Below are 27,875 nucleotides of genomic sequence, written 5' to 3'. Positions count from 1 at the left end.
TGATTGCGTTGTTATGACGGGTTTGCAATGAAGGCCACCACAGTTTCTTAAAAAGGCAAGGATCCCCGTATATGTGAGAGTTATTTAATGCCAGAGATCCAGCAGTAATGCATTATGGTACTGCGAGCAGAATTTGCAGCGTGCGCTCTAGGTTTCAGTCATTTTTATACAAAATAGATTTTAAATTCGAAAGACATCAAAAATTGCGCCAAACTTGCTTATAGAAAACAGCTGTTGTAGTGGTGGAACGAAGAAAATATCGTTAAACATCGGTATTTTCCAGTATTTTTTCTAAAAACTTTCGGGGCGAATGGTTTTTAATCGCATTTAAAAATCGCATTTATTTTAAATGCGGCATTTAGCCTTATGGGATTCTCTGTGTAAATAAATGCGCATTTGGCTAAATGCATTTTAATGCGGCAATGAAATCAGGCTATAACATATTATATTGAAAAACTGTTTTGGTAGTACTATTTTTTTCTTCGGATAATTGTTTTGAAATTTTTATAACAATTTTTATTAAACAAACATTTGCGAGTTTACATAAATCCTTTTTTCTTTTCATAAAGATTGTATTAAAACTTAACATGTGAAATATAACTAGAACATTTTGTTTAAAATATTTTTCAATTTCTTTTTTAAGTGATTATTTTGTATTAACTATAATATTTGGCTCTATTTGCCTGAGGCCCACTGTACTTGCTATTCGCTTAAAACGTGGACATGTCCACTGCGAATGTCAGCCCTGCAAGAAGAACAATTTTCTATGTGTGTTTTGTTCAGTTGCTGCATGGAAAAATAGTTTTTTTCCCTTTATTTCGTACACCCAGTGCACGGAAAAACTCAATCACACAGAAGAAAAACAAAATTAATGGTGAGGCTTGAGAAAATACAGTGGAAACAGTGATTTCTTAGGTGATCGGATACGTTTTTTAATGTTGACGATGCGGTGGCTCCAGGTGTTAATGTGTGTGCGTGCCCGATGACTGTATCAGTGCGAATTGGGAGCTTCGCTGGCCTAAAAATATATGAAAAATTAATGAAAACCACAATAATCAATAGAGGGTCTGTACTTATAAAGTTGCTATTCAATTCTAGATGCTCTTCATGCTGCTGTTCAGCCGGCAGGGCAAACTGCGGTTACAGAAGTGGTACATGGCATATCCGGACAAGGTGAAAAAGAAGATCACCCGGGAACTGGTCACCACGATACTGGCCCGTAAGCCTAAAATGTGCTCGTTTCTGGAGTGGAAGGACTGCAAAATTGTCTACAAGAGGTGGGTTGGTGTTTAATTCAGTTTGTACAAGATTCCTGATTTAAAATATTAAGATAAGATAGCTTTGGTTAAATGATAACTGATAAGACATGTATGCCTTAAATATTAAATATATTAAGACATTTTTTAGTAGTACCACATAAATGTTTTTAAGATACTAACGTTACTGTATAAACTTTGAAGGTACGCAAGCTTGTATTTTTGTTGCGCCATCGAGCAGAACGACAACGAGCTGCTGACACTGGAGATCATTCATCGCTATGTGGAGCTGTTGGATAAGTACTTCGGCAGCGTAAGTTATTAATACCACTGCCATAAACAGCATTACAAAGTGTTATATTTCATTTTCTCTTAACAGGTCTGCGAGCTGGATATCATCTTTAACTTCGAGAAGGCCTATTTTATCCTGGACGAGCTCCTTATAGGCGGAGAGATCCAGGAGACGTCCAAAAAGAACGTACTTAAGGCTATCGCCTCGCAGGATCTGCTCCAAGAGGTCAGTACACCCGAGACATATGATCTGTAATGCCTTAAACGGTTGTGTCACTCTCTACCTAAGCCGGATATTGTTAATTGTTTTACATATTTATTCAACTTACTGGTTTTTAGTTTCGTTACCTCGTTAGTGTTTGTTTGCATCTATATTTATATGCCTATCTATTACGTCTACAATGTCATACCTCATCCAATTCACGGTTTTCTCTTTATACTTTACTCTTACCTACTTGTTCTTGTTTCTCTAATTTGTGCAATCGAAACTAATAACTATTCTACTCGTACTATAAACCGAACACCTCTAACCACTCGAAGCAAGAAGAGTTCTTTTACTCGCTGCAATAGATTCTAAGAGCAGTATGCGTGTGTGTTTGGCAGCAGCATTGTCATTAACTTTAAGTTCCGAATCTGATGTAAACCACCTAGCTGACACACACGCTCCCAATCAATTTGTTTATGTGTCATTGCATGCCGTCTTGAGTTATGAAACTTGCCCACTCGAAAGCGAATTGTGAATTGTGAGAACTTACCAGAAATTATTTGATCGCCACAGTATTGAACTTGCCATAGATGTTGCTGTGCAGTAAAACTAAAACTTTGTTTGCCATTTGTAGTCAAATTTTTGCTTGTGTTGATTTTGTGACCTGTATTTCTTAAGTCTCCTAACCCGAATCGTAGTAAAATCTCGATCTTAGTTGGCTTGATTATTTTGCATGACCTTTGTAGCTGAATTACTAACTAGAATCGATGTTAAACTATACATATTTTTGCCATACCATTTAAACCATATATAAATGTGTAACCCATGTACCCTCTCTCTTGTTATTATTAACGCTTACCCTACCCGCCACTGCATAAATCGATGTTAACACAACTACTACCACCACCAACCAACAACAACCACAGGACTTCAATGAGTATCTTAACTAATCGATACAAAAAAGAACAGATTAACATAGAAGAAAAGAAAACCCAACCTTAAGAAGCAGTGTAAAGTGCATAAAGTTATATACCAGAACTGCGAAGAGTCTTAGTGGAGTGTCGATAGGTCAGATCAGTCAAACCTTCGCCCAGCTGTACATATATGTATATTGCCCAGCTTTAATTCCCCCGCCTTCCCCGCGCTGCGTTGTGATGTTCATCCATATAATATGCATTTCGTGTTTCCAAGTTGTGCCGTAAATGAAAGAAAAGCAAAGCCAGATTGAAATTGGTTTCTTTTTTGGACATGTTCTACTTACACACTTACACTTTCTTCTCGTACTACCACTACTACTACTTTCTTTCCTTCTACTCTTCTCGTTCTTATTGTTCTTATTCTCTGTACTCCAGGACGAAGCCGTTGAGGGCACTTTAAGAGACATTGGACTCCTCTAAAGAACTAGTACACCCTAGAACTTATTTAGTTGATATGACACGCACACCCAGAAACAACGAGCACACAATAACACACACACAGAAACACCCCCAGCGATAATGTGTGCTGCACTTGGCACTTTTCAACACTGTTTCATCAATGCTAGTGTGTTCTGGCTGTTGTACAGCACTGAACGCTGAAAAAATCGAAACAAAGAAGAAACCAAGCAGCGTAAGGCTTCAAAAGCAATAAATCCCACAAAGCTATATAATATAAAGTAACATCAAAGCATCTGGCATGCGGTTTTTCATACACCCTCTCTCTCAAAAAACACACTGATATATTAGATCCAGCTAAGTTCATGCAAAACAAGCCAACCTTACGTAGTTTCATCTGGGGTTTCCACAACTGAGTTAATATTCTTCTTCCTATTTACATTAAATAATCGAAAGATCATTCCAATCAATCACCAAATGGGCAATAACTAATTTAGTGGGGAATATATGCAATACTATTCTTACAATAAAAACAAGTAAGCTTTAATGTTGAAAAAAATGAGAACGATATATAAAAATTGTAATAATCATCCCTTAGTGGTAACCGAATAAAGTCTAGTTTATGTATATCTACAAAAATATATGTTTATGTATGTGTGTTGTACGTTTTAGCCAAATTTTCTGTGTTTTGTAACTGAAGAAAAACAAGTTAAAATAAAAAGCAAGTATTTTGAAAAAAAAAGCTAAATGTACTCGTATGCTATATTATTATGGTAAGAACTGGTGATCCTCAGTTTGTATTTAATTTAATTGTTTACTTATAATTTTAATTGTTGTCTTTGCTGTTGTGACTGAACCATTTGACTACTCTGACCTTTTTACGCTCGCTTTGATCCACTCTCCACTGATCTGACCTCTAAACTCCACTCTTTCCAAACTATCTATCTCCCCCTCTGTCTGGCTTAGTGCACCCGTTTGGTGTCCTTTTGCTTTTAGTTGTTATATCTTCTTACCCGTTATTAAGAGCCTATTTATGAAGTGTATATTCCCTAGTAAAGAATCTTTTACTTGGTTGCATTTTATCCAGAGCGATGTTGAGTATAGATTACGTAACTGAAGCTAAGCATTCTCCCATTCCAGGACGAGACCCCGCAAAGTTTCTTCGACGATCATGGCCTGGGCTAGGTTGCCTCAATGACAAAAAAACCCAAAAAAGAAATTATCTATATCGAACCCATTTAAAGTCGCCTTAAATGTATGCGTGTATCTGTATTCAACGTAACCCAAAAGTATATCGGTTCTATTATTATTTAACCATCCTGTGTCAGCATACAAGATTGTGTATAGAAGTGCTGTAAAACTTATTCTTAATTTCGCTTGGCAAATGCAATTTGCAACACATTTTACTCCACAAAAGCAGCAATAGCGGTTGCTCATACACATTCATACTTGTAAAGATTAACTTAGAGATAAAAAAAAATTAAAGCGAAGCGATTAATCGACGGTGTGCTCAACTCTATATTTGTAAGTTAAAAGCCCTATAAATATATGAAAATTGCTGTATCCAAAGTAACAAAACAAAGCTCTGTTTACTTTATACATTCTTTGCTACAAATAAAAATCATATTGAGTGTGAGAGTTTCTATATTTCAATTGTTTTAAGTTCTTCATTGATCTTATAATTGGGTAAAAGCTTTCAGAAAAATGATTACTTTTCAACTTTACTTGTTCTTAAATATGACATATATTTTCAGTTTTCCAATAAATGGTTATATTCGGCAATAATTAAACAACACAAATCATTTGTTTAGTTGACTCCAAAACGTTTTTTCTTTTGGGCTATTTTCCTCCGATAGCGACTTGGCCACATTTATTTCGGGTCAAGTTGGCAGCTCTTCGACCAACAAATTGTTGATTTCATTTTTATTTGGGGGCGGGCGAGAGTGCCAGAAATAGAGAGGGAGAATGTGACGGCACAAGCGCTGGCATCCTGCTCTCCCTTGCTCTCTGGCTAACGGGAGCTCCACAAAATTTCCCCCTGTTTGTTGTTGGGCGCGCAGACAGGAACTTGAACCCACCACACCGTCGAGCAAGACGGGGCGAGTGGCCCCCCGGCAAGTGGGAGCGGGACGGAGCAAGAGCGCCAGGCGGAGCAGCGATATAGGCGCTGCGCTGCGAGAAAGTTGCGGGCCCGTCCGCAGAGCGCCATCGTCTTCAGCGGAGCACACACAGCAGCTAGGTGTGCTCTTCCGTACGTAACGGTTGCGGATTTTCACTGGATTTCCATTTTCATAGCCCAGCACACAGGAAAATTCTCACACACCCGCAGCAGGCGGCGAAAGTGTGCAAGAAAGTGCACAAAAGTCGGGAAAAACCCGTTGAAAGCTCGCGTAAAACTCGGTTAAGCCCTCCTTGTGCGGTGAAAATTTTCCATCCGGAGATGGAAAAGTCTGAAGTGCGGGGAAAATCGAATGGAAAATTAGAATAAGCAGCAGCAGCAGTGTGAAAATCGAGTGTGCAAAATTTTGCAGCTTTAAAAATGTATGGTACATAAAATTTCTCTCTCCAAAATCGCGAGTGTGTGTGTGAAAATTACGTTGTCATATGTGCCAAGTGCTGAATTTTTCAGGCTTGACTTTCCCTGCCGAATCGGGCTCCAAAAACGAAATGAACTCCTTCAAGGCATTCCCAATGAAAAAAGACAAGGCCACTCGCTCAAAAGCTAGATACATTTGTACATAATATATGATATACATATACATATGTATCATATATGGTGGCAAGGAATCAAGCCGCGCCAGCGAAAGAAAGAAAGAAAAAAATTCTCTATCTATTGCGATTTGCTCATGCGGTCCGAAAAGAGCGAAGCGCGCAGCATTGGGTGGAAAAGTGGGTGGCAAGTCCAGGGGGGCGGTGGGTGTTGAGGACGGGGTGGGCGCCACCATGGCCCCAGTGGGTGCGAAGTACGGCTGCTTTGTCTACAGTTGTAGAAAGTGTGTATACACAGCCTCTGAAATCTATATATCTTGCTTTTTTGGGCCCCCCATTAGCATCCATAATTTTCAGTATTTCCCTCCCAGCCCAAATCAAAACAATAATTTCCCGAATAAAAGCAAAGCCGCAAAGTTTTCATCACTCCCACCCCCTCACCCCCGTTCATCGCATTTGTTGCAAAAATATTGCTCGTTGTGATTTATCCTTAAACTTGGCCACTTTTGTTGAACCGCTCCGCAGTGGTGGAGTTGAGTTCAAGCGGCTGTGCGGTGAATTGAAAGGTGCGCATGACGCGAGGACATCGCCTGGTGGCCAGGATATATTTATATATATATGGACACGGGAAACGGGTCCTGGACATTCCACGTCGTCAGACTGGCTCCAATCACACAGTTGCGGCCCAAATAATAGTATTGTTCAGTAAAGTTCAAAACTTTTTAGCTAAATGGGCACTGGCACACATATCTGTCCAAGTTTCTACCTTCGGTATTTGGTTATTTTTACGGATCAAAATGATCAATTTTGAATATTCCACATAGGTTAGTCCAAATCTATTGTAAAAGTATGCTTTATGGAAATATAGAGGCAATGGTCAGTCTTTTATACAACGTGTTAGACCACAAACCTTAAATGCAAAAGATAGTTTACAGTTTTATCTTTACCTGATTACATTACTTTTTTAATTTACAGCTCAACATTATGTTTAACTAAATATCCGCCAGAAAGCCTTAGTTTACCAGAAAATTACAGTTTAAAACCTTCACACAATGTTAAGACCAAGATTCTTACCCTCAAGGGCTATTATGCCGACCTTAACTGTTCGTATACACACACTGTGAATTTGCTTTCCGTTAGCTATCGTTTATTGTCATCAAGTTGAAAAATTCAATTGTCGTTACCTTTGTTTCGTCTATTATTAGGACCTGTATGATATAATATTTGACTGGATTGTCCTTGGCAAGCTCTGCTCGCAGTGGGCGGTTCGGTAGTGGGGGCTGATAATTGGTTCATCGCAGAACATGTTGCATACTTGAGGGCGCTGCGGCTATGGAAATTAAAAGAATCGCGCTGGGAAAAATTAAGCAATGCAGTTTGGGCTTTCGCTCTCTTGCTCCCTTTCTCTCCCACCCACCAGTCCACGCTGTTGATATCATATTTTTGCCACTTCTATTATTATATTGATGTCTACTACTTTTTTATGGTGCTGGTGCTCCAAGAATACAGGGAACTTTTTTAGCCAATTCACCATGCATGACGCGTGCTTTCCCTCTCGCGCAGACTGCTCTCTCTCTCTCTTTCCTTCGCTTTTCCCTGTGGAAACTCCCGCTCTTGTGGATTTTATTATCGGGAAACGTTTTCCTTTTTTTGGCTCTGCTATTTTTTTTCTTTTGGGGGTTTCGGCGCCCACATATCAGCGCAGGAAAGCGGAAAGTGGAAAGGCAAAGAAAGAGCGAAGAAGTCGAAGAAAAACATTTTCCGAGCTGCTGCTGCTGCGGCCGTTCGATTTTAGTAGTAGTAAAGTGAAGACCGCCCGCCGAGTGAAGTGTGCCTACGTGTGTGTCCGCGCCTGTGTGCAGTGTTATATACAAAATACAAATAATAAATATATCCTAAATGGCACACATAAATGATGGCAATTTATAAATACAAATTACCAATTTTTTGTTTAGTGCAGCGCCAGATATTGTAAATAATTAACAGTAAAAAACTCACCACCAAAGAAAGTTATAACCGAAAACGCTTAAGCAAACCAAAGATGCATAAATCTTAACTAATATGATACATAGTCAATATGTATATAGAAACTAGTAACGATAATTAAAGTAAACGCAAGGAATTACACCGATCCCGGCAAGCAAATGTCCGGATAGGGGAGCCGCCACCTGACCAATGGATGAAAATGCAGCCGTCGTCGCCGTCACTTTCGCCGTCGTCACTTTCGCATCGCTTTTGTCAGCAGCAGCAGCAGCAACAGCAGCAACAGGAAAAATCAGAGAAGCAGCAGAAGGATCAGAAGGAGCAGTCCAGGCTGGCCGGATTCTCGCCCTGCCACGCCCACGCCAATCGAACGCCCTCGGTCGGTACGGCAGCGCTGCCTCAGCTGGCGTCGACGCCCGCACCGGCAGCAGCGGCCTAAGTTGCCAAACCGAAAGAATCCCACTTCGAAATAGCCCATCTAGACCGCAGCAACAGATATTGCATCTGCGACATATATTGCAACTGCAACAGCCAAAAATATTGCGGTTTTAGCTGCGGCAGCAACACAAATTGCAGCTTCAACTGCAACAGCAACAGAAATCGTAGCAACCTCAAGGAGGCCAACGCACAGAGCAACAGCTACGCATAAGGCAGCACAAAAAGGCGCAGGATAGACCGGAAGCGGAAGGACCGGAAGAAGGGCGGGCAGCGGACACAGGCAAACAAAATGGCGGATGGTGGGCATTCATTCGTGAAGAAGACATTTCATAAGCCAACATATTGTCACCACTGCTCGGATCTGCTCTGGGGCCTCATACAGCAGGGATATATCTGCGAAGGTGGGTACATACTGGCATAGTCATTCATTTTATTTGTTCCGATCGCTTTTGCTAGGAAATTAAGTTTAGATGCATCACTTTAAGCTAACGAAATCTATTATAAAACCAAAGTCTTCTTTAATTTCCCTGAACTGTGCCTGTCTATCAGTTCTCGGTTTAGTCTCAAAATAAGTTGTAATTAATGGGCACTAAACAGAACCGAGAAAAGGTAACACGCAAATCATCGAACATCTTCAACGGCAGCGGCAGATGTAAAAATACATTTCGTCTAGTTTTGAAAATACTTTTTAAATTGCCATAAACTTGGAATGGAAACGTGGCCGCTGATGATGGCGATGAGGAGGTTGTAAAAACAAAGACTTGCACAAGTATTACAATAAAACAGAATTGCGGGAAGAAATTGTGTATTAATCTGAAGGCAAGAAAAGTTCAGCCGTGAATATTGACGGGATTCCAAACAGTATAAAGAACTCGGGCGTCTGAATGGGTAACTAAATTATATAAGTTAATTCGGGGAACTACATATTATCGTTTAATATTATTATGACTAATGATATTAGGAGGAATTCATAATTTTAATTTTCGCATAAAACCAAATAACTTAGCAGACGATAAATATAAAATATTAAAAGTTGCAATCCACGCGTATTCAGAACAGCAGCTAAGACCATTAAAATCTATCTATTTCTGTTTTCCCAAATAAAACTAAACAAGTTTTTTCCCGGCAGACCCAACGTCATCACCGCATGACCAATGGGTCAACTATAGTTTGTGTGGATTGTACAGATTGCATGGACCGACAGCATGTAGTGTAGTATAGGCTATAGTATGGTTTAGGGGCAGCATCATCGGGCTATTTGCGGCCGAGAAGTGTGCGCGTTTGAACTTTTTCAAATTGTGCGGCTGTTGGCCGTGTCTGTCGTGACGTGAGCGGAGCGCCAACGACGTCATAGTCAGCTCCGATTCGTTTTGTATAAATGTAGATTCGGGTAAACGTTTGTGCCATTGCCATGGAAATCTATAAAACAGAGCACAACGCTCGCCCAGCGCAATTTAAGCCAAATCAAAGCGATTTGGTTGGAATCAAAACGAAGCAGGAACAAAATTAGATTCGAAATCCACAAAACCTAGGCATCTGACTCTCCCAATGTGAAGCGTGTTAGGCGCCTTGCATCATGATGAATCTCTGTTTATTTATGCAATTTTGTTAATCGTATTTGTGACTCTGGTTTTTGCTATTATTATAATTATCGCGAATAACGATTGACGTTTTAGTGCTTACAGTTCGCTTCTTTTGCCACTTCATAGCTTTCTAGTTCATCCAGCCACATTATTCTCCAACCTTTCTAATTCTTTTTAAATAAAAGTTATATACATTTTAAAATTTTTTGATTAGATAGTGACCAAAATAAAATATCAAATCTATAATTTGTTAACAAAAAAATTTAACTGATTTATATTTAAATGTTTTCCACTTGAAGTATATATACATCTTGCAATTCCTTAAATGTAATAGAATTTATTTACAATCAAAAGAACTGCAATAATATATAAACGTTACTTAAACCTCTAGCTGTTCCTTTGGTCTTCTTTAGCGAACCATGGCTTGTTGATCTGTTCACTTTAATGGCTAATGCGAGAGATCATAAATATAAAGATATGAATGAACAAAAACGAGATTCCATAAATGCACTCATTCGTTTATTCCACCATTTCGCCAGCAAATTTATTGCCCGCTCGACAGACAAACACCCCGAAATTTCGATTTGTTTTCTTTGCACTTGCCTATGACATTTTCAGTGCATTTTGGCACAGTGTTAATGACGGTGAAACATCCTATTTTTATATAAAGCAGCCATACATGTTTTTAAAAACCATATAGCATGATGAGTGCTAATAATATGTGAAGTGTGTATTGCATACCTTCGGGGGCGTAGCTCCTTTGCTGTACATCACTCATAGGCCGCGTTGGTTGAATGCAACTTGTGCAGAGGCGTTTTTTAAGTGGGCGAATGATTCAAACTGCTCTCATAATTAAGTTTCATATATAATTGGACCCTGGATGAAGCTGGAACTGCAACTGTAGCTATCCGGCCCACGCAGTTACCCAGAAAACGACTTGAAATAGAGCACAGGCTCTCTGATTCTCGAATGTAGGTCAAATGCGAAATGCACTCTCGTACACTATGCAAAACACATACACCCACAGATGCAGAGCAGGCCGCAGGCGAATTGTGAATTGGTTTTTCAGGGGAAGCGGAGGCGGTGTGCAACAAGAGCAGCAGGTGCGCAACAAAATCAAATTGGTTGCATGAGCTAGGGGGTAGGGGGGTCCTTAAGATATCTAGATGCCGGTAGCAGCGCCCCTGAACCATCCACCTCAATGCAACCCCAACCCAACCCAACCCAGCCCAACCCTACTTCCCTCTCCCGTCCCCTCCGATCCGGATCCGAATCAGAATCCGAGCGAGGTGCGCCTGCCGATAGCAGCGAAGGGCTAAAAGTGCGTCATCAATGGCCGCCATGGAACATGACGACGATGCCAGCGGAACCGAAAACCTAGTGGAGTGAGGGGCTGGCGGTTTTGGAATGGAGGTGATGAATGGAAGGGGGATTTTCCTTGTTAATTGGCTCGTTGTCGACGCTCTTTATTCATAACCAAAGCGAATGGCGAACAACGAGAATCAATTAATACACTGTAGCATGGTTTTCAGCCTGAGTAAATATTTATAATGAAAGGTCTACAGAAACCGACATTTCCTCAAACACATGTAAAACATGTTTCAGTTCCTTTGAGGTGTTAATTAATATTGGACATATATAATATACAAATGTTATAACTTTTTGTTGAAAAAAGGGAAACCAATAATATTGATTTGTTTTCATTATTAGGAATTGAACATAGACTAATAAGTATAATAGAAATATTTCAAGCTATTTGGCTTAAATTAAACTAAATTTGTAAATAAAAACTAAAACACTTCTGATTTTGGCACATTTCCGTCTTCGGTAAGAGTATTAAAAACAGACTTTCGGGGTCGTCAGTGTGGCTAGCACATCGCTGAGAACGACTGCGAGGAGGAATATCCGAGTGAGCGATAAAAAGGGAGGGCACTGCTGACGTTGCAGGCCAGCCGGAAAAAATTTCCTGTCTAAAACGTATAATTAAATAAAGACAAGTCGGATTAAACGCCAGTTAAGCATTGCAAAATAAGGAAAGAGTACAAAGAACTATGCTATATTCTATAAATGTTATCCCCTCCCCCCTATCCCCGAAAAAGAAACTGCATTTATTTAATAGTCAATTCAATCAATAAAATAGATTGTAATTAAATTAAATTATTTTTTCTGAAATTGCTTAACGTTGATGTGGGAATAAAATAGAAAGCCGCGGCAAAAGTTTTTAGATATATACTTAATAGTTAGCTCAAATTTCAATTTTAGAGGTCGTGCCAGGCCATGTCCATGAAAATTGGTTACAAATTATTAGAAATTAAATTGAATTTATTTGTTTACAAACTGTAAGTATAAGTTACAAACTAAAGCTACAGCGAGGAGTAGGAGCCATAGCTATTTTCGCTTTTCGCCGAAAAAAAAATTGAATTTTGGCCCCTTTTTTGTTAATGTGCAGTGACATTTGGAGAATATGATTTTTGCGTGTTTTTATACCCTTGCAGAGGGTATTATAATTTCAGTCAGAAGTTTGCAACGCAGTGAAGGAGACATCTCCGACCCTATAAAGTATATATATTCTTGATCAGCATCACTAGGCGAGTCGATCTAGCCATGTCCGTCTGTCCGTCCGTCTGTCCGTCTGTCCGTCTGTCCGTCTGTCCGTCTGTCCGTCCGTTTATATGCAAACTAGTCTCTCAGTTTTAAAGCTATCTGCATGAAACTTTCCCAAAAGTTGTCTTTCTATTGCAGGTAGTATATAAGTCGGAACGAGCCGGATCGGACGACTATAGCATATAGCTCCCATAGGAACAATCGGAAAAATAAAGGAAAAAAAATTATAACTTTGCTGTTTTTTAATTTTTTGTTTAGTTCTTCGACATTTAGTAATGGTTAAATATTTCCGATTTACGGTTTAAATTTCATCAAAATCGGACGACTATAGCATATAGCTCCCATAGGAACAATCGGAAAAATAAATGAAAAAAAATTATAACTTTTCTGTTTTTTAATGTTTTGTTTAGTTCTTCGACATTTAGTAATGGTTAAATATTTTCGATTTACGGTTTAAATTTCATCAAAGTCGGACGACTATATCATATAGCTCCCATAGGAACAATCGGAGAAATAAATGAAAAAAAATTATAACTTTTCTGTTTTTTAATTTTTTGTTTAGTTCTTCGACATATGGCAATGTTTAATTATTTCAGAATTATGGTTTAAATTTTATCAAAATCGGACGTCTATATCATATAGCTCCCATAGAACTAATAAAAATATATAAAATAACTATCTAATAATTGAGCTGCAAATCATCATAGCTTCACTGTTTTTCAGTATATACTGAAGTAAATCATAATTTAAATGTTTTCAAAAGTATTTAATTCATGCAATAGCTGCAAGGGTATATGAACTTCGGCTTGCCGAAGTTTGCTTTCTTTCTTGTTTTTTTTATTTTTAATTCAACGAAGTTGTTCTTCTTCAGCTTCGTTTCCTGCTGTGGCCAAGTATTTTTCGGCTACATCTCAATTGAATTGTATAACTCAGCTCTGGGCAAATATCAATTTTAATTGTGCTTCCTCTTCACGCACTACGCATGTCAACTTGAGCGTATTCAATTGTCCCTAACCCCCAACTCCCTCTGCTTCTTTTTATTCCTTCGTCCTTTTTCCTCCGCCTATGTGTTGGCGTGTGCTTTAAGTTTGGCTTTGTGCTGCTGCTTCTTGTTCTTCTTCTTTATTCTCTTTTGTTATTCTTGGTTTTATTCCCTTTGGCCAAAGGGAAAGGAAACAGAAGCGAGGCAAAAGTAAAAGTGTGTTGAGTTTCTGACCCAAAAATTTCCCCACACAAACACACACTCAAACATACAGAAGGAAAGCATAAGGAAAATCATATCGAAAATTTCCCCATGCGTTGGCGTCGTTGTTTGTCTGCTTATGCTTATCTACACAAAAAAAATGAAGAGAAAAAGGGAAAGAGAGCGAGAGAAAGCACACAATTTTTGCTGGTATACACAATGCAGGAATGCATTAGATTTCAACCGCTGACCCACAGGGCGTATACACGCTCAGCTGTTGCTTCTGCACTAACACCCAAGCAACCACCCACCGCACGTGCAACAAAACAACAACAGACCGACAAAAAACTTAGAAAAAACTCAGGCCAGAGCGAGACGGCTGGCTAGCTGAGTGAAGCTACAGTTATGTTTTGCATTTCCATTGCAGCGAGGCGAGCGTCACGTTTGTCCTTCTCCTTCTCTCTTTTTTCACCCTGCTTGCACTGCTTGACGACGACTGCCCGCTGTTTTATTTATAAAACAGGCCAAAAACTAAAACATTCACGAGTTCATTCATGACGTCAGCACTGCGCCTCAGGTCAGCGGCCTAGTTTTTAGCTTTCTTCCTCTCACCTCCTTCTGCACACCCCCCCACACAAAGATAATTATGCATTTATAGTACATACGCAGCAAGTGTTTGTTTTTGTATGTCGCCCGACTTTTGTCTATGTGTAAATACAACTTTTACGGCGGTCTAAAAATAGAACTATGATATCTATGTTAAGTTTGGTGCACAAAAAACACAAGCATATGTATGTACATGTAGGTATGAATGTTTGAATATAGAGAGGACGGTGCTGCGTTTTTTCCCCGGGTTTGGGTTTCCGTTTTTGGTAGCCACTAAAAAAAACTGTCGATTTCCTTTAGATCAGTTGGAATCTTTGCAATATAAATCCATATTTCTGAGTAAATAGGTTATATCAATTCAATTTTAGTCTAGATCAAACATAAACTGAATATAAAGGGTATGAACGCAAACTTCCATGTGATAATCATTGTCGATCTTAACTCTGTTTTAAAATTACCAGTCTTTTGAAATAGATAAATGAATGGAACCATTGAAGATGTTTTTGTAGAAACAATATATTTTATAAAATCAGGGCCAAATCAGATCCTATTTCTTTCAGTGCAGCCCGGGCTTTGTGCGTGCAGTTATCCTTGTGCCTTAGCTTAGTCCTCCCACTCGCCCAGTTCCATTGCCTTGGCTACTTTGCTCATAGCTTGCCACTTGCCCCCTCTGTTCCCCTCGACCCCCCTCAGGTTGCCCTGCGGGGAGCTTCAATGAATGTGCTTTCGTCCGTGAACTCGGCAACTATGAATGGCATGCAGGCTGCCAATGACGCGGTGACTTTGCGGTCGCACGCAGGGACGGAGTGGGGTGTGGTTGTCCTGGAGGTCCATTTGGAACACAGTACTCTCACGGAACTCAAAATATTTATACAAAAAACTATTTTAATGATTTTAAGATGTAGATGTTAGGTAAGGGATCAGCACTAATATTTTTATTAAAAATTTAGAGAACTTTACTTACTATTGGAATAATAATTTCTCTTAACTATTCTTAAATTTTTTATTTCTGATAATATTGTTTATTTTTAATAACCAAATAAACCCTTTAAATTATTTAAAACAATTATTTCTACCTTAGATTTTGAAACTCATGTATGTTAAGTATACGAAGTCCATTTTTATGTAGACTTTTTGAAAGTTAGAAATTAAAATTAGTTAGTTTAGCTTTAGTACCTAAGCCATTGAAATACAAACTGTAAATTTTTAAATTATCTTTCCGTCTGGTTCCCATTTATTTAAGGTTAGGGGATATTATGTACGTAATATATATATATATATACGTAATGGCCCTTGTACCTGCTACATTTAGATAACAATTAAGCATTGTAATCTCATTAAAATAACTTCTGCACCTTTACCGAAACATTGCATAACCACACCTCTTTCTCTGCTCTCCCCACTTGCAGTTTGCAACTTTATTATTCACGAACGATGTGTCAGCAGCGTGGTAACGCCCTGTTCCGGCATCGCTCCATGCATTATAAAGGTACGTAGCCAGCAGTGGCACTCGCATTCACAATTCAGAACGAATATAGCTGTCATGTGTCATTCCACACAGAATCCCGTTGCCCATTGTTGGTCCGAGCCAACTCATCACAAGAGAAAATTCTGCACAGTCTGCCGTAAGCGATTGGATGAAACGCCAGCGGTGCATTGTTTAGGTAAGTGACAGTATATCTTGTCCCGTGTTTCCCTGTCCCCCGATCCCCTGATGATGGACTTTGGCGCAGTCCTGTTTCGTGTCACTCACTGCTGTTCACTTATTGAGCTGCGACCCTTTGTTCGACTCATCAAGATGTTGATTACTATATAGATGTACAAAGTCATATCATGGAATGTTATTGAACCTAATTTATTATCACCACATAAGTATGCTAGGTTTTAGGTTACATGGGCTTATATCAGCGTAAAAACCCAGACTTCCTGACCATTTTGAGTTATTAATTAACACTTCCACCTTGTTCGACCTTTCAATAATATAATTACCCACAGTCTGCGAATATTTCGCGCATATTGAGTGCCAAGATTTTGCCGTGCCCGATTGCACCGAGAATGCCACTTATGTGCCGGGCAAGGAGCTGCTTAATGTGAAGCATCAGGTGAGTGCATTCACCAGTCTGGCCAGGATCAGTAGGATAATGCAATATTCCACCCGAACAGCATCACTGGCGAGAGGGCAATCTTCCATCAACGTCCAAATGCGCCTACTGCAAGAAAACCTGTTGGTCCTCGGAATGTCTCACTGGTGAGTTTCCCACATCCACACCCAAACCGCTCTCAGAATTCATTTATTTGTGGAACTTTCTTCTCTTACAACCAGGCTATCGCTGCGAGTGGTGTGGCATGACGACCCATGCCGGATGTCGCGTGTACCTGCCAACCGAATGTAATTTTGGTATTCTACAACCTATCTACTTACCTCCGCACTCAGTCTCGATTCCGCGCACCGAGGTGCCCATCGAGGCCATTATCGGCGTCCAGGTCAAATCGAAGACTTCGCTCGTGCGTGACTACTCGTGTCGTAAGTACAGATTCCTGTCCACACAGGGATATTTCGGTAATGACAGATATCCCTGGTCCTGTCAAAATCAACTTCTTAATCGGCCAGATCATACACTGAGAAAAAAGAGGAAAAGAGTCACAGGCTAATGTTTTCTTCCCATTTTGCTGCTAAAAACTCTGAATCAGTTTGACTTAATTGAAGGCAAATATCTCAAACAAATGTATAAACCAAAATAATTATTTTTTTCTTAAAACATAACTTAAGATTATACATTTAGCAAAAATATATTTTAAAACTTAATACAACCATTTTAAAAATGATGAGGTAATTACTTTTCTTTAAAAATATATATCTTTTTTTCTAAAATCACGATGTAATATAAGAGGGCAATATATTTATTTACTCATTTTCTCAGTGTAGGTTGGCGCACTCACCCTCTTTAGCGATGTAGCAATACTCACCCACCCCCAAAAAGTTGCTATCGATGTTGTGTTGTGTGCACACTCCGATCACTGAAAAAAAAAACCGAAAACAGTAACTCCAACGATCAGAGATCAGAAATCACACCGCTCCAGCTCATCCAGCTCATTCAGATCATGGCAGACCACTACTCTCTCTCACTCTTCACCAATCCCACCGATGATTTTCCTCAATTTTCCCTATACTTTTTTTGATTTTTGATTTATTTTTCGTTACGTTTTTTCTTTTCTTTTCTTTTCTTTTCTCTCTTTTGGGTTTTATGCAAAATATTTGCGTTTTCCGTTTGATTGATGATGTATCTCTCTGTGTGTGTTGGTTTGGGCGCCACCGGCAGCCAGTCCGGACTTGAGCTGCCCGATTCCGGGTGCGGGATCGGTCTCCCTGGCGGGTCTCAGCCTGAAGGAGCTGCTCGAGCTCCACAGGCAGAGGCGAGAGCAATCGAAACAACATTTTCTCTTTTCCACACCGCCCACGCCCACCTCCTGCGGCTCCATCTCGCTCTGCCACTCGCCCACGCCCTCCTGCCTCACAGTCGGCGAAACGAGCAACGAGGCGGAGCAGGATCGCAATCGGGATCGGGATCAGCCAGAGGAGGAACCCGAGGAGGAGAACACGGAACAGGACAGCGCTCTGCAGCTGACCACGTCCGCGTCGCATGTGGCTGGCAAACTGGAGAAGTCGCCCTCGGCCAACTCCTCGCTGCACCTGCTCTACACGAATCTCTTCCGAAAGCTGGGCCAGGGCAAGCGGAGGCGGAAACGGGGCTCCTCCGGCGGGGGCATCTCGCCCAGCGAGGACGAGGACGACGTGGACGGCGGAGTCTGTGATATAAGCGGCGGCGATCTGAGCGACGACTACGATCACTGCGACGTGGCGCTGCGCCGGCGATCGCTGCGTAGCCGGCAGCCACGGGACGTCAGCGAGACGGACTACCACGGCGATGCCGAGATGGAGATGGAGACGGCAGAGACGGCGCCGCGAGAGAGCTGCTACGAGACCTCGGACACGGGCGGCGAGCTGACCAACACCGACGACCTCGACAGCAGCCTCAACCTGATCAGCAACCTTAGCTATAATAGTAGTAATAACAGCAATGCCTCGGGAGGAGCGGCTGCTCCGTCCGCCAAGCCAACCACCACTGCCCCGGGAAAGTCCGGACACGCCTTGAGCGTCCAGGGCGGACGCCAGCAACCCAAGACTGGGGCTCTGGCCCAGGCCAAGCCCAAGCCAAAGCCCATACTCATGGCCAAGCACAAGGCGCCGGGCAAGGGCGGCTCCCTCAGCTCGCCGCTGTCCAACTCCAACTCCAGCGACTGCTCCTCGGCCTCGCCCTCGGCCCCGGCCACCCTGCTCCAGCTGTCGCCGGTGGGCAGGAGCAAGTCCTTCCAGGAGTCGGCGGCCATTACGGCCGTCGCGCGCTACAAGAAGTACGGACGCGGCCTGTTCCAGCGCCGTCGCTCGAAGAGATCGCCCAAGAACGCCGGCGGAGCGGGGGGCAAGAGCAACTACAGCCTGGACAGGCTGTCGCAGAACATCGAGATCACCATCCAGGACGAGGATGGCAACTACCAGGCGTACGATGACAACTACCACACGCTGGCACGGCGACTGGACGCCACCGATGTGGACGACGACGTGGGCTTCGAGGATCTCTACCTGGACGACCGGCCCAGCGGGGTCAGCGGGGTCAGCGGGGCCAGCGATGACCTGGCCTTCGCCGGCGACATCAGCGACGGCGGGGCCAGCAGTCGCTCCCGGGCCAGTGACGCCAGCGATGGCCATGTCCTGGGCCGGCTGCTCCGCCAGGTGCGGCAGGGTCTCTCCGTCGGCTGGCGCAAGCCGCGCTACCAGAAGCGCAGAGGTGACTAGCCAACCGTACTCGTACTCTCTCCACTTCTCTTTGTCTCTGTCTCTGTCTCCGAATCAGTCTCAGTCTCAGTCCCTGCTAACAGAGGGATTTGGGCCTGGGCGAGACGACTGGTCATAAGTTTGCGCTAACCACTACGTTTTGGCTTTGGTTTTGGTTTTGGTTACCCCGTTACCCCTTTTTCGTTGAGCCACCAAGCCACTTCCCACTAATCGCTAACCCTCGAACCACTAATCATCCGCACCATTCCGCCCCACATTGCAATGCCACTAATCATTAACACCCACATAACCGCATGAAAAGCACTCGGAAAAATAAGTATTTATATAAGCAAATCAAAACCTTTTAAAATAAGTGTTTTAAATATCCAAATTTGTACATTTTAAGTCGGAAAAGGTTTTAACAGTTTACATTTTTGTTCATGTTAAAAAAAATACTTTAAAGTAGATGATAAATTTAAAAATGTTTTTAATACTGCTGAACCATTTGCGTTATTAAACAAGTTGTGTGATGCCTACTTTTCCGAGCTTAACTAAGTTCTAACACTAGGCCGAGGCCGCTTTTGTTGCTACTAAAATTGCCTGTCCCAGTGAGGATCTGACCAGTTACTGACCCACCTTCCTGTGACCTCCAGCACGCAGCATATCCGAGGAGTTTAGCAGCGGCGACACACCCCGTTTCAAGGACGAGGAGTCGGCCAGCAAGACCGAGTCGGGACATGGACCCAGTAGCAGTGGCGCAGGTGGCGGCGGAGCAGGAGGATCGTCGGTAGCTGGTGCCTCGGCATCGGCCGCAGGCGGTTCCTCCGGCCACTACAGGCCCGATTCTGGCTCCGGCCACAAGTCGGATAAGTCGGAGAAGGATCGCGAGAAAAAGGAGAAGGAGCGGGAGGAAAAGGATATAGGTAGGAGCTAAAGTCTGAAGTCTGTTGACAGCCTCAACTTAATTCAATTTACACTACTCTCGCTCCACAGAGATGATCAAGGTGTTCGATGGCAACAACTCATTCCGACGCCAGCAGTACCGGGTGATCATCGTGCAGCGCACCTACACGCTGGAGCAGCTGCTGACCACCGCGCTGCGGGCATTCCACATCACGCGCGACCCGCAGGCCTTCTACCTGACCGACCTGTACGCACCGGCCGGCATGGAGGACACCCCGATGCTGGACCCCACGCCCGTGCTCAACCTGACGCATCTGGAGGGCAAGCGGCCGGCCATTTACCTGCGGTTCCACGACCGCGACCGCGGCCATGTGCGCGTCTACCCCGGCAAGCTGCAGTGCTCAATGCTGGAGGATCCCTATGTCAGTGTTCCTGTAGATAATAGCACAGTTATTAAGGATTTGATCCGCGACGCCCTGGACAAGTTTGGGCTGCAGGATAACCAAATACAGGACTACAGGTGGGTTTTTTTTTTGTCGCTGATGGTAGAAAAACAAGTAAAAATGTCTTAAATGAAGAGTCGTTTGTGTGTTGTAAAGCTAGTTTAACAGTGCGCTTATCACTAATAAACGTCTACATAAAAAAAAAGCAAAAACAAACAAAACTTTCCCTATGTTATATATATCCTTTAAAACTAAACCACCTTCTTCCCCAGATGCTCGGAGGTGCTGCTCGATCGCGGGGTGACCGAGCGCATCTTGTCGTGGAACGAAAGGCCCTGGGATATTATGAAGCAGCTGGGCAAGGACTCGATTCGCCAGATGGAGCTGATGCGTTTCTACATGCAGCACAAGCAGGATCCGCACGGTCCCAACATCGCGCTGTTCGTGGGCAATCTGCCCACCGGTCTCTCGCAGCGCAACTACGAACAGATCCTCAACAAGTACGTAACCGACGAGAACAAGTTCATCAGCATCGGACCGATCTACTACGAGTACGGCTCCGTGGTGCTCACCTTCGAGGACTCCATGAAGGCGGTGAGTCTCTCGCAATATGGCTGCCCCAAGAAGAAGGCCCCATTCATGTGGGAATGTGTGTGTGTTGCAGGTTCGCGCCTTCTACAATCTCCGCGAGACGATAATCGAGGACAAGAAGCTGCTTGTGCTGCTGCTGCCGAACATTGAGCCCAGCATGGTGCCCTCCGATGTGAGGCCCCTGCTGGTCTTCGTCAACGTGAAGTCCGGTGGCTGCCAGGGACTGGAGCTGATCTCCAGCTTTAGGAAGCTGCTGAATCCCTATCAGGTCTTCGACCTGGACAATGGCGGTCCTCTGCCTGGGTAGGCTCAAATCGTAGAGTTATATATTATCCACTAATCATAATTACATACCTTTTTAGATTGTATGTATTCCGGCAAATAACCAACTACAAGATTCTAGTTTGCGGCGGCGACGGCACCATTGGATGGGTGCTGCAGTGCCTGGACAATGTGGGCCAGGACTCGGAGTGCTCCAGTCCACCTTGCGCCATAGTGCCCCTGGGAACTGGTAAGTCAGAAATCTGTGAAAATGGCAGCCTAACAAACTATATGGTACCACAAAATATAACCAATCTATCGCTTTAACCCATCCAAACTCGTGCAGGCAACGATTTGGCTCGCGTTTTGTGCTGGGGTTCCGGCTACACCGGCGGCGAGGATCCACTGAATCTGCTGCGCGACGTCATCGAGGCGGAGGAGATCCGGCTGGACCGCTGGACGGTTGTCTTCCATCCCGAGGACAAGCCCGAGGAGCCGGCCATGAAGGCGCCCTCGCAAACAACCGGTAAGAAGAAGAAGGCACACCAAGCACACCTATCGCAATCGCAACAAACCAATCAGCATCATCAATTACCGGCTCTGACATCGAGTGATATATCAGGTCATTTGGTGTTTTCAAAACTTCGTTCGTGTGTTCTTTCTTTACGTAACATCCTCGTAAGCCCGTCCAGAGTCTAACCCCACAGATTCCGACCCGATTGTCCTGTCCCAGTCCCACATACCCATATCCCAACACTTTTCTTTTGTGTTGTAATTAAATCCGTGCTTTGATCCGACTGTAATATTTCGTTTCACACAAAACTACTATATGATATCGAAAATTGTACAAATATACCAATCGTTGGTGCCAAAATAGAAACAATATAATCAATTTGTATAAGTCTTATTCAATATTAACAAAACAACACTAGTTAGAACTATAAATATTTTATAACTCGAAATATTTTTAATTTTGTTAGATGGTTTAAGAAACAGTGAATCAATTGATTTGTAAAAATAGTTACACTTAGTTCAAGTCGTAGAAGATAATCTTTACTAATCAATTAGTACTCCTCTTACGGTTCTTTGTACAAAAACATAGCCCCACTTTACCCTAAGATAGCCCCAATTCCCTATTTAAGTCCAGTTTGGTACCTGATGATATATGCTGTTTAGTTTTCATGTGAAAATATGTATACCTGAGTGGATTTGCATGCCCAAAATCCCTAAAGATTTCAATAAAAGGTAAGGTAAACACCAAAAAGTCAAGACACCGAAAAATGCTACCAAGACTTTGGTAAATTTACTATGTATATTAAGTGGATTTTATCCACCTCGATGTTGTGAGTTCAATGTTCGGTGTCGTGTGTCAATGTTTTATTCCAAAAGCGGGTAACGAAAAGAAGTTAACCGATCTTCGCGTTCCATCCAGGTGGTGCCCAGAACGAGGACAACTCGCAGATCTTCGTGATGAATAACTATTTCGGCATTGGAATAGATGCGGACCTCTGCCTGGACTTCCACAATGCGCGAGAGGAGAATCCCAACCAGTTCAATTCGCGGCTGCGCAATAAGGGCTACTATGTGAAGATGGGCCTGCGTAAGATCGTGGGTCGCAAGGCTGTCAAGGACCTGCACAAGGAGCTGCGCCTGGAGGTCGATGGCAAGATTGTCGAATTGCCACCCGTCGATGGTATCATCATCTTGAATATTTTGAGGTAAGCTGGCAGAAAACCTACTGCTTGATTGTTTTTATATTGTTGTGAATATTTTGTTTGGATCATTAAAACCTATAACACTTTCCAGCTGGGGCAGCGGTGCCAATCCCTGGGGTCCCGACAAGGACGACCAGTTCTCCACGCCCAACCATTACGATGGTATGCTGGAGGTGGTGGGCGTTACGGGAGTGGTCCACTTGGGTCAGATCCAATCCGGAATTCGTACGGCTATGCGCATAGCCCAGGTTAGCATCCAAATTCAGTCCTTTCCAGCTTTATTATATTAATATAATAAATTTTATTCGTAGGGCGGTCATATCAAGATACACCTTAATACTGACATGCCCGTTCAGGTGGATGGAGAGCCTTGGATCCAGAGTCCCGGCGATGTGGTCGTCCTCAAGTCGGCCCTTAAGGTAGGATGCTCCTTTCCGATTTGGACTTTGACTTTGCCGTTTCCATGCATGTATCTGCTACTCCTTTGTTCCTTGGCATGCCTGCTTCTTAAAATTGCCCTCATTTCCCGTTTAAATTTACACATAAATGAAACATAACCAAATCAGCTCATGCCCAAATAATCGCCTTTCTAACTCTTATTGTTTTCGAGCTTTGGACCACACTTATAATTTACCTATCTTTTGATTCTATTTTTATTGAAACACCTTCTTACGAAAAGTAATTGACCCCAAATCCACAACATACTTGACAGTAAAAATTTAGATTTAAGTCTTCCTTAGGCACAACAAAAAGAACTACAACTAGGACATAAAATTAGGAATGCCTGTTGTTTTATTTCCTTAGTCCAAAAAAAAAGGAACAGTATTTGTTGATAATTAAAGCAAGATGGCAATCGGTTTGTTTTGACTACTGACAATGATCAGTCGAATATTAAATATGAAATTAGAACCGAAAATTTACCATAAAAAAGAACTGCTAAAGAAATAAACTTACCTACAAATCTCTGGATATTTACAAAAACTAATGGTTTAATTATGTTTTTTTTAACCTAAAAAATCCAAACCAATTGTCATCGATTGAAAAACAAAACAATATGTTTTCTGCGTGTGCGTTGGATATGCGTGTTCTGTATGTTAAGCTTGTAATTTGTCCCCTGGTAAATCCCATTCGATGTGTCGTAATTAATTAATAGAGCACACACCACCCGAAAACAACCCGAGCCACCCCTTTTCATGTAAAATAGCCACGTTTTTCTGCATTTTTCATTTGTTGATGGCAGCTGAAATTAAAGAAAGAGTTGAAAACTAATGAAATCGGCAAAAGAACAACTAAGTAGCGTTCTGAAATGTTTCTCTGTTTGATGTGCGTGTGCCTGCGTGTATGTCGGATTTGACAATGTGTGTGTTTTACGCTATATACATATTTAGGCCACCATGCTGAAGAAAACGAAGAGTAAGCGCCGCAACACCGAGCCGCATATCTCGCCGGCAGTACTGAGTGTTTCAGTGGCTCAGCAGGGATCGGGATCGGCATCGGGATCGGGATCGGTTTCGGTAACGGGATCCCCGCAGTCCCAGTCTCAACAGCAACTGCAGCAACAGCAGCAGCAACAGCAGCAGCAGCTGACCGAGAATGGGGAAAAGGAGGCTTTGATGGCCCTACCTGCCGGCTTTGGCAGCACATAGAGCTTGGCTACCGGGCTGCGATATTGTTTCTCCTGTTTCAATCCATAAAACCAGATAGCCAGATAACTCAATAACCACCGAAAAGTATAACCACCCATAACAGATCAGCAGAGCGATGGCCAAATTGTAACCGCAAATCGAATATTTAAACAAGAGCAAAACTCCAATGCGAAAGCAAATAAAAGCTTATCTTCCAAAAGCGAGAAATAGCATTAACAAGCCAACATGAAAAAAGAAATTTAAAGAATTAAAAAAAAAAAATAGTTGTAAATAAAATTTGGTGCTGTCAAGCTCTAAATACTTTGAACCACCACCCAGAAACACACACCACCCACCTAACCAACCACCCACTGCACAATAAGAACTGTGACCACCGCTATTGAACTTGAACTTAGCCAACTGAGGCCACCACAATCCACCTTAGTACACACCACACGATAAACACACACCATACACAGACACACACACACACACAGCAAGCCACTGCGTCTAGAAGTTGTCCACAATATTTAATGAAATTTTATGCGATTATTTAATAATTTTCTTTACATTTTTCCGTTGAAGGAACTTGGTCAAATTTGTTTAAATTTCCATTTCCGTTTCCGTTCCGTTTCTCAACTGCAAGCTTTCGTAATCCATCATTCAGTATCGAAATATGTATAACCGAAACCATTTAGTTGATTGAGTTCCGTTGCATTTTGCCTGATTTCTCAGCTAGCTTTTGAAGCACTTATAACGAACCTAAGCTAAGGCAAACGAAAATTATTTCCTTTACGTTAACGCTCTATTTTCTTACTCTCTTTATCTCTCTAACCAAATGAAAATACACAAAATCACACGAATACCAAACAAACGCGAACCAATTTACTCTGTGAAAATGAATATCTTAACTAATTGATACACCGTACGCTTGCCTTTTAAATTTTCTTCCTTTATATCTCTCTTAACATCAAAACGTAAATCAAAATCAATATGATTACCGTTGAATGCAGGCCACCATGTTGAAAAAGAACAAGCTTAAAATGAAACGACGGAACACCGAACCCACCATGATGGTAGCCGGCTCGGCCGTCCCCCAGTTGTCCTTGGCCCTGCCGCCAAGTGTGGGCGAGGTGGGCTTGGCCGGGGATGGCGCCGAGGGCGAAGGCGGTACGAACAACACGGATTTCTGAATATGGTACAGCGAGCGTCTGATTTAACGTGCTAATTCCAGCGCAGAACCAAAAACTGCACCACCCTACACCCCACAGACACCCCCACCCACGATAAGCCCACCCGATCCCCCACCCAGCCAGCAGCAAAAGCAACAAAACCAACAAAAGCAGACGAAACAACAGAAGCAAAAGGAGCAGGCTCAGAAGAAGAAGCAGAAATCACATAGTCCATAGTCCACACTGACCAAACAGCAGGCAACTCGAAAATCAAAAGCTGTAATCAAAATTACTTGTATGAAGGAGTCCAGTTCAAAAGATTAGATCGAATTATATCGAATTTGATCAGTTTTAGAAGCTCAGCGAACCCGGCCGCCGCCTTTCCACGTCTGTAATAAGTACGTTAAACTCAAACAGCTCGAACCAACTCTGTCCGCAAGCAGAAAGAGCTGCGGATAGACAGAAAACAAAACTAAAACTAAATAGAGGGTATAGTGTAAAAGAAGATATTCAATTTCCAAACACTCAGCAATAGTCTGGCCAAAGTTGTATCAAATTCAAGTTCAATTATGTTCCTTCTCGTTTTGTTCCTATGTAAGCAACAGCAGAAACCGATTAGTGATACCGTTAAACAGAGAGAAGCGCAAGCAGTAGTAAAAGAAACAGGGAGAATGAAATCACAAAAATAAAAAAAAACAAAGAGAAGAGAAGTAAAGCTAAGGCTAGAGAAACCCAAAAAAAAAACAAAACAAAAAGTACAAAATTGTTGAAAATTGTTTGTTATAACTAAATGAAATCACATAAAAACCAAGTGAGAAACACCGAATTATGTAAAAAAAAAAGAAGAAGAAATGCTCTTTACCAACTTGGTAAAGAAAGTTGTGTTCCAGCGAAACCAAGTGTTCCGAAACCAACGAGAACATACAAAAACAAAAAACACCCAGCCAGGACAAGACAAACGTGCAGCAGATGCGGGAAAATTTATACGAAACTTTTTTTTATGTTGTGTGGATCGATTTGATATTGAAAATTTGGAGAGGGGAAAAAGCTGCAAATTGCATAGTTGGCTAAATACTAATTGGGACGAACAAAAATTGAAAACCGCAGGCGGGCTTAGCTTGTCCTGTTTGCCATTGAATTAAATAGAACACCTTTGGATTGTGCAATTGGTATGAATTTTCTCCGCTGCTGTGCGTCCATAAAAAAATAAGTGAAACCACGCGAAATAGTAAAATGCATTTTCGAGAGTAGGCAACGGCATCGCAAGTATTTCACCTGCATTTGTCTAAAAAAGAAAGGAAAACTTATTTTGGATGTGAAATCCGACTAGAGGAATGTGGAGACGCAAGATCCGAAAACTACAATTTCAACTTTAAAGCGCTTAAAAAAAACAATTTTTGAAAGTTTTATAACTAATTTTACATTACGTCTTATGTGAACGACACGCCAACTACACACACACACACACACGAAGCCAGGGATGAGGGCCAGGGAAGGGTCGAGTGCGGATCCCCCGCCCCAGCGACTATGCGCCTGCGCACTCGGCCCATCTCTGGCACACTACACGAGCGACGACGCGGCCCAGTTGGGTGCGGGAATAGCCGGAACTCAGAGGGCGGGACGCACCCAGCTGCCGGCCCGCCGCCCACACAAGGTCACACCGAGAGACACACGCCCACGAACAGACCAGAGTTTTTCCCCCAAGCCGTCAGACACGCACTGCCATGGAAAGGTCACGGAAATCGCATGGCAGTGCTCACCAAAATCCAAATCCAGGCCCATTCTGCTGGCCCCGCCCTCGGGTCCGGATTCGGCTTCCGGACAGGTGGGTGGGTTGGCGGCAGGTCGGGAGTTTGAGCTTAACACGCCAAAAAAAAAATTAAAAAGAACACCACCACCCTTTGCGTTCGGCAAATCACCTCCGGCTGCGATTAAGGGGCTCAGTGCCTGGGGTTAATCGGAGCACACTCGACCGATTTCCGTGACATACGTCTCTGCTCTTCCGGCAGAGATCGGAGGACGCGCCCGGGGCCGCCAGTCGTCGGCTATGCAATGGATTGAACGAAACATGCGCCAGAGCCAATTCTTATATTTGAACCA

The 27,875-nt window shown here is 42.6% G+C and overlaps 2 protein-coding genes across 8 annotated transcripts; both read left to right on the top strand.

Annotated features, from left to right (window-relative positions):
- Nucleotides 1–732: 732 nt before the first annotated feature.
- LOC108136738 (AP-1 complex subunit sigma-2) lies at nucleotides 733–4,761 on the top strand. Of its 3 annotated transcripts, none has more exons than XM_017258079.2 (5): nucleotides 733–874; nucleotides 1,099–1,277; nucleotides 1,461–1,569; nucleotides 1,636–1,773; nucleotides 4,266–4,761. In XM_017258079.2, exons 1-5 carry the CDS (start codon nucleotides 872–874, stop codon nucleotides 4,308–4,310), a joined length of 474 nt encoding a protein of 157 aa, XP_017113568.1. In that variant the 5' UTR covers nucleotides 733–871; the 3' UTR covers nucleotides 4,311–4,761. The 3 variants fall into 3 exon arrangements, with proteins under 3 accessions (XP_017113568.1, XP_017113567.1, XP_017113569.1); XM_017258078.2 differs by having other exon boundaries at nucleotides 3,105–4,333; XM_017258080.2 differs by having other exon boundaries at nucleotides 2,679–4,333.
- Nucleotides 4,762–5,295: 534 nt separating this feature from the next.
- On the top strand, nucleotides 5,296–27,875 carry LOC108136731 (diacylglycerol kinase theta). Of its 5 annotated transcripts, none has more exons than XM_017258060.2 (18): nucleotides 5,296–5,376; nucleotides 7,790–8,656; nucleotides 15,641–15,720; nucleotides 15,793–15,895; nucleotides 16,227–16,333; nucleotides 16,395–16,479; nucleotides 16,555–16,755; nucleotides 17,750–19,078; nucleotides 19,719–19,988; nucleotides 20,059–20,488; nucleotides 20,684–21,005; nucleotides 21,076–21,305; nucleotides 21,365–21,513; nucleotides 21,610–21,885; nucleotides 22,696–22,981; nucleotides 23,070–23,226; nucleotides 23,290–23,397; nucleotides 24,367–27,875. In XM_017258060.2, exons 2-18 carry the CDS (start codon nucleotides 8,545–8,547, stop codon nucleotides 24,622–24,624), a joined length of 4,503 nt encoding a protein of 1,500 aa, XP_017113549.1. In that variant the 5' UTR covers nucleotides 5,296–5,376; nucleotides 7,790–8,544; the 3' UTR covers nucleotides 24,625–27,875. The 5 variants fall into 5 exon arrangements, with proteins under 5 accessions (XP_017113549.1, XP_017113548.1, XP_017113547.1 ...); XM_017258059.2 differs by having other exon boundaries at nucleotides 17,552–19,078; nucleotides 21,610–21,789; XM_017258058.2 differs by having other exon boundaries at nucleotides 17,552–19,078.

The sequence above is a fragment of the Drosophila elegans genome, unplaced genomic scaffold (genome assembly GCF_018152505.1).
Source record: "Drosophila elegans isolate 14027-0461.03 unplaced genomic scaffold, ASM1815250v1 contig_476, whole genome shotgun sequence".
NCBI classification, from domain to species: Eukaryota; Metazoa; Arthropoda; class Insecta; order Diptera; family Drosophilidae; genus Drosophila; species Drosophila elegans.
Note: the sequence above shows the minus strand (reverse complement) of the source record. Positions and strands in the feature narration are given on the sequence as shown.

Bases quoted from the DNA above. Each gene is read 5' to 3' on its own strand.
- LOC108136738 (XM_017258079.2), top strand. The intron at 1,278-1,460 runs GTGGGTTGGTGT...TAAACTTTGAAG, and splicing joins TGCAAAATTGTCTACAAGAG to GTACGCAAGCTTGTATTTTT. The intron at 1,570-1,635 runs GTAAGTTATTAA...TTCTCTTAACAG, and splicing joins TGGATAAGTACTTCGGCAGC to GTCTGCGAGCTGGATATCAT.
- LOC108136731 (XM_017258058.2), top strand. From the start codon at position 8,545: ATGGCGGATGGTGGGCATTCATTCGTGAAGAAGACATTTCATAAGCCA. The intron at 8,657-15,640 runs GTGGGTACATAC...CCCCACTTGCAG, and splicing joins GCAGGGATATATCTGCGAAG to TTTGCAACTTTATTATTCAC. The intron at 15,721-15,792 runs GTACGTAGCCAG...CATTCCACACAG, and splicing joins TCGCTCCATGCATTATAAAG to AATCCCGTTGCCCATTGTTG.